At 55.6% G+C, this 6,094-nt stretch overlaps 1 protein-coding gene across 1 annotated transcript in view; it reads right to left on the minus strand.

Annotated features, from left to right (window-relative positions):
* LOC122546519 (E3 ubiquitin-protein ligase CCNB1IP1) overlaps window positions 1-6,050 on the minus strand; it is a 9,577-nt gene extending 3,527 nt beyond the window's left edge. Inside the window, exons 1-2 of the mRNA XM_043685215.1 lie at window positions 5,748-6,050; window positions 1,322-1,580 (exon numbers count right to left, since the gene is read on the minus strand). Coding sequence (XP_043541150.1) covers window positions 1,322-1,580; window positions 5,748-6,044 — 556 coding nt within the window. The 5' untranslated portion in view covers window positions 6,045-6,050. The remainder of the gene's footprint in view (window positions 1-1,321; window positions 1,581-5,747) is intronic.
* Between the last annotated feature and the right edge of the window lie 44 nt (window positions 6,051-6,094).

Genomic DNA, 6,094 nt, shown 5'->3' on the forward strand with positions numbered 1-6,094 from the left:
GGCCAATCCACCCTAACCTGCACATCCCTGGGCACTATGGGTAATTGAACATGGCCAATCCACCCTAACCTGCACATCCCTGGGCACTATGGGTAATTTAGCAGGGCCAATCCACCTGAATCTGTACATCCCTGGGCACTATGTGTAATTTAGCATGGCCAATCCACCCGAACCTGTACATCCTTGGGTACTATGGGTAATTGAACATGGCCAATCCACCCGAACCTGCACATCCCTCTTCATGATGGGCAATTTAGCATGCCCAATCCACCCTAACCTACACATCCTTGGATTGTGGGAGGAAACCAGAGCACCAAAGACTCACAACTCCAACCCCCACTCCTCAGTGAGAGAAGAAATTCCTCCTCCTCCCCGCCCCTTTGTTCTGAGTCTGTGACCCTTGGGTCTTAACCTCTCCTATCAGGAGAAATGCCCTCTCAGCATTAACCCTGGTCCGATACGTACCAATGAGTACAGTCCCGACCTGCTTAGCCTTTGCTCATCAGAAAATTTCACGGTACCCCAGGGATCGTCTGAGTGCACCTCCTCTGGACTGCCTCCAGCGGAATAGTATGTCTGATCAAACGCGGGGAACCAAACCTGCTCAGGGTGGTCCAGAGGCAGCCTCCACAGCACCTTGTCCGGTCACAGTAAGACTTCTCTCCCCGTACACCCCAACCCCCTTGAGGTTAGGGCCAACCTTTCACTCCCCTTCCTGATTCCCCGCTGTCCCCGGGTGTGCTAGCCCACGTGCACTGGTTTCCCCGAGTCGGAGAGCGTGGGAACGGGCCCTTCGGCCCGACTTGTCCATGCCGACCACTACAACCCTCTGTGTGGGGGTTTGCTCTGTTTTGTGTACAGTCCTGTTCTGCAGATTTGGAGCAGGTTCGGGTCGTGGATCAGGTTGTAATTTCGCTCGCTGTGCCGGTGGGTCTGTTCTTCAGACGTTTCGTCACCGCGCTCGGTAACATCAGCGGTGAGCCTCCGGTGAAGCGCTGGTTTTCTGTCCCACTTTCTACTCATGGGTGTTGGTCTGTTGTGATGGTCGATATCATTTCCGGTTCTCTTTCTCAGCGGTTGGTAAATGGGGTCCAAATCGACGTATTTATCGATGGACGCTCGGTTTGAATTCCCCGGCTTGTCTCTGTTTAGCCTGTCCCAGCCGGATGGGTTGTGCCAGTCGGAGTGCTGTCCTTCTCAATCTGTGTCCCCCAATCTTTTGACCTCCCCTGCCTCACTCTGTCTGCCAACTTCTTTCTCACGATCGATGCCTCCCTGTGAACCATTTGCGTCCCTCTCACAAGTTGCCTTCCCCACCTACCTGCAAATCCGACTGCGCCACATCCTCTCCTCCCCGTCATGAGTACATTCTGTAAACGGTTACGGCCGCGGGTCACCAAGCCAAGGAAGAACCTCTTCTCCCTACTCCGTCTCCTGCCCGCTGGACAGTTCTCCATCTGTTCCAGCAGCCCACCTCCGACACCAAGGGCTCTCACCCTCGCGGGTTTCTGACCCACCTTGGCGAACGGTCTTCTGGGAAGTCGAAATACAGCACGTCTACTGGTTCCCCTTGATCCACCCTGATTGAGACTTCCTTGAAAATCTCTAACCAGTCAATAGGGGGTGTCACGTTGGTAGTTTGCCAATCCTCTTGCACTTCTCCAGAGAACAAAGAAAATTTACAGCCCAGGAATAGGCCCTTCGGCCCTCCAAGCCTGAGCCGATCCAAATCCCCTGTCTAAACCTGTCGCCCAATTCCTAAGCATCTGGATCCCTCTGCTCCCCTCAACCATGTCCCCCCTCAACCTCCTTTTATCTAATGAAACCAACCTACTCAGCCTCTCTTCATAGCTAGCCCCTACCACACCAGGCAACATCCTCGTAAACCTTCCCTGTACGTCTCCAACACGTCCACATCCTTTTGGTAATGTGGCGACCAGAACTGTACACAGTATTCGAAATGCGGCCGAACCAATGTCTTGTACAATTTTAACATGACCTGCCAGCTCTTATACTCTCTACCCTATCCGATGAAGGCAAGCATACCATATGCCCCTTCGTGCCCACTCTATCCACCTGTGCAGCCACCTTCAGGGTACAATGGACCTGAACTCCCAGATCTCTCTGCCCATCAACTTTTCCCAAGGCTCTTCCGTTTACTGTATAGTTCACTCTAGAATTAGACTTCCCAAAATGCATCATCTCCCATTTGCCTGGATTGAACACCATCTGCCACTTCCCCGCCCAACTCTCCAGTCTATCTATATCCTCCTGTATTCTCTGACAGTCCCTTATGCTTTCTGCTACTCCACCAATCTTTGTGTCATCTGCAAACTTGCTGATCATACCAACAGTGCCCTCTTCCAGATCATTTATGTATATCACAAACTACAGTGGCCCCAATACTGACCCCTGTGGGACACCACTGGTCGCCTTTCTCCATTTGGAGAAACTGCCTTCAACTCCTACTCTCTGTCTCCTGTTGCTCAACCAGTTCCTTATCCACCTAGCCAGAACATCCTGCACACCATGTGACTTCACTTTCTCCATTAGTCTGCCATGGGGAACCTTATCAAACGCCTTACTAAAGTCCATGTATATGACATCTACAGCCCTTCCTTCATCTATCAACTCGGTCACTTCCTCAAAGAACTCTATTAAGTTGGTAAGGTCTCCCCGGCATAAAACCCGTGTTGCCTATCACAGATAAGTCCATTCTCTTCCAAATATAAATAGGTTCCATCCCTCAGTACCTTCTGCAGCAACTTTCCCACCACTGACGATAGGCTCACTGGCCTGTAGTCACCCGGAATATCCCTACTACCCTTCTTGTACAGGGGTACAACATTAGCAACTCTCCAGTCCTCTGGCACCTCACCTGTATTTAAGGATGCTACAAAGATATCTGTCAGGGCTCCAGCTATTTCCCCTCTCACCTCCCTCAGCAACCTGGGATAGATCCCATCTGATCCTGGGGATTTGTCCACCTTAATAACCTCTAGCCTACCCAACACATCCTCCCTCCTTGTGTCAACGTGATCCAGAGTAAACAAACTTCTGTCTCTAATCTCAACATTCACGGTGTCCCTCTCCTCTCTGAACACTGATGCAAAGTAATCTTTCAGAATCTCACCCATTTTCTCAGGTTTCACACACAACCTTCCTTCCTTATTCCTTTAGTGGACCAACCCTTTCTCTACTTATCCTCTTGCTTCTTATATATGAATAAAAGGCCTTGGGATTCTCCTTAATTCTGCTCATTAAAGTTATTTCATGACCCCTTTTAGCCTGCTTGATTCCTTGTTTAAGATTGGTCCTACTGTCCCGATATTCCTCCAGGGCCTGTTCTGTTCTTAGCTGCCTGGATCTTATGTACGCTTCCCTTTTCCTCTTGGCTAGTCACACAATTTCTCCTGTCATCTATGGTTCACGAATCTTGCCTTTCAACGGGACATGCCTATCCTGCACTATCTTTAACCTACCTTTGAAAGCCTCCCACATCTCAAATGTGGGCTTGCCTTCAAATAGCTGTGTCCAATCCACATTTCCCAGCTCCTGCCAAAGTTTGATATCATTGGCCTTGGCCCAGTTTAGTACTCTTCCCTTAGGACCACTCTCACCTTTGTCTTCGAGTATTCTAAAACTTACAGAATTTGTGGTCACTGTTCCCAAAGATATCCCCCACCGCAACGTCTACCACCTGGCCTGGCGCATTCCCCAACACCAGGTCCAATATGGTCCCTTCCCTTGTCGGACTATTGACATACTGCTCTAGAAAACATTCCTGGACGCTCCTTACAAATTCTCCCCGGTCCTGACCTCTGAAGCTAAGTGTATCCCAGTCAATGTTGGGAAAATTAAAATCTCCCATCACCACCACCCTGTTGCCTCTACATCTTTCCATAATCTGTTTATCTATTTGTTCTTCTACCTCACGTTCCCTGTTGGGAGGCCCGTAATACAGCCCCAACAATGTAACTGCACCCTTCTTGTTCCTCATAATGCCTCACTGCCTCCATAGTGTCCTCCTTTAGCACAGCCGTGATATCATCCCCCCCCACCCCACCCCACGCCCCACCTCTTTTACTTCCCTCTCTGTCCTGTCTGAAGCATCCATATCCAGAATCCAAACATTTTGGGAAACGTACGACCTGATGCATCCACTATCTCCTTAACTCCCTCTGTTAAGACCCAAGTCTTTGGGGCTGGAGCATTTAGCAGCCTTTTGCCCCATCAATCGGTCTAATACCACGTGACTGGCTCTTGACTGATCAACTCTTCCCTTTGAATCAGTCGTCTCCTTCCTTGGCTAGCCGTGGTTGGTTCGTCCCTCCCCTTCAACCGTTCCGCGATGTATTTTTGCCTGAGAGTCCTGAGTGACCCCCCCCCTGCACACCTGCCAATGCCTGGTTGTTGTCCTTCCTGCTAATCCATCCACCCGGTTCACTCCCCCTAACTCCACCCTTCTTTCGTTCCGTTCCCTTAATTTAACTGTTGTTTCTGATCCCGGTTTCTCACTCTCGAACCGAATGTTGAATCCCCATCACGTTATGATCACTATTCCCCAGGGGATCTTGCATTCTCAGACCATTCATCAAACCCGCTTCATTGACCAGCGGCAGGTTCCAAGATTCCCGGCTGGGTCCATGACACAATGCTCTAGGAAACTACCCCCCAGGGCACTCTCAACGTTCCCTATCATAGCTGCCCTTTCCGGTCCAATCGGCCAAACCAACCGGAACATTACTGACCCTCCCGGCCAGAGGGGGCGGTGTGTGAGGGGCGGTCACTGACCCTCCCGGCCACAGGGGGCGGTGTGTGAGGGGCGGTCACTGACCCTCCCGGCCACAGGGGGCGGTGTGTGAGGGGGAGGGGGTCACTGACCCTCCCGGCCAGAGGGGGCGGTGTGTGAGGGGGAGGGGGTCACTCTCCCGGCCACAGGGGGCGGTGTGTGAGGGGGAGGGGGTCACTGACCCTCCCGGCCAGAGGGGGCGGTGTGTGAGGGGCGGTCACTGACCCTCCCGGCCACAGGGGGCGGTGTGTGACGGGGTGGTCACCGACCCTCCTGGCCACAGGGGGCGGTGTGTGACGGGGCAGTCACCGACCCTCCCGGCCGCAGGGGGGCGGTGTGTGAGGTGGAGGGAGGGGGGGTGTCACTGACCCTCCCGGCCGCAGGGGGCGGTGTGTGAGGCGGAGGGAGGGGGAGGTGTGACCGACCCACCCGGCCAGAGGGGGCGGTGTGGGAGCGGGGTGTCACCGACCCTCCCGGCCGCAGGGGGGCGGTGTGTGAGGCGGAGGGAGGGGGAGGTGTGACCGACCCACCCGGCCAGAGGGGGCGGTGTGGGAGCGGGGTGTCACCGACCCTCCCGGCCACAGGGGGCGGTGTGTGAGGGGGCGGTCATTGACCCTCCCGGCCGCAGGGGGCGCTGCAGCCGCGGGTCAGCGCTGAGGGAGGGGGGGTGTCACCGACCCTCCCGGCCAGAGGGGGCGGTGTGTGCGGCGGAGGGAGGGGGGAGGAGTCACCGACCCTCCCGGCCGCAGGGGGGCGGTGTGTGAGTTGGGTGTCACCGACCCTCCCGGCCGCAGGGGGGCGGTGTGTGAGTTGGGTGTCACCGACCCTCCCGGCCAGAGGGGGCGGTGTGGGAGCGGGGTGTCACCGACCCTCCCGGCCACAGGGGGCGGTGTGTGAGGGGGCGGTCATTGACCCTCCCGGCCGCAGGGGGCGCTGCAGCCGCGGGTCAGCTGACCTGGTAGGTCCAGAAGGCGAGCGCTCGGGACGCGATGTCGAGGATGAGCTCGGGCCGCAGGCCGGACAGCACCATGGCCTTGTACTCCTCGGACGGGCTGAGCTCGGTGCGGACGATGTCCAGCTTGCCGGCCAGCGCGCTCTGGCAGGCCGGGCACAGGGCGGGCGAGCGGCTGAACTCGCCGCTGCCGTGCTGGTCGCAGAAGACGTGCGAGCAGGCGGTCACCCAGGCGAAGCCCGACAGCTTGGCGCGGCACTTGGCGAAGTTGCAGAGCAGCACGTCCTCGCACATCGCCATCCGGCCCTCCCGCCCAGGCCGCAATGGCACTGCGCAGGCGCCGGGCGGGA

Source organism: Chiloscyllium plagiosum, unplaced genomic scaffold, assembly GCF_004010195.1.
Source record: "Chiloscyllium plagiosum isolate BGI_BamShark_2017 unplaced genomic scaffold, ASM401019v2 scaf_78808, whole genome shotgun sequence".
Classification (NCBI taxonomy): Eukaryota; Metazoa; Chordata; class Chondrichthyes; order Orectolobiformes; family Hemiscylliidae; genus Chiloscyllium; species Chiloscyllium plagiosum.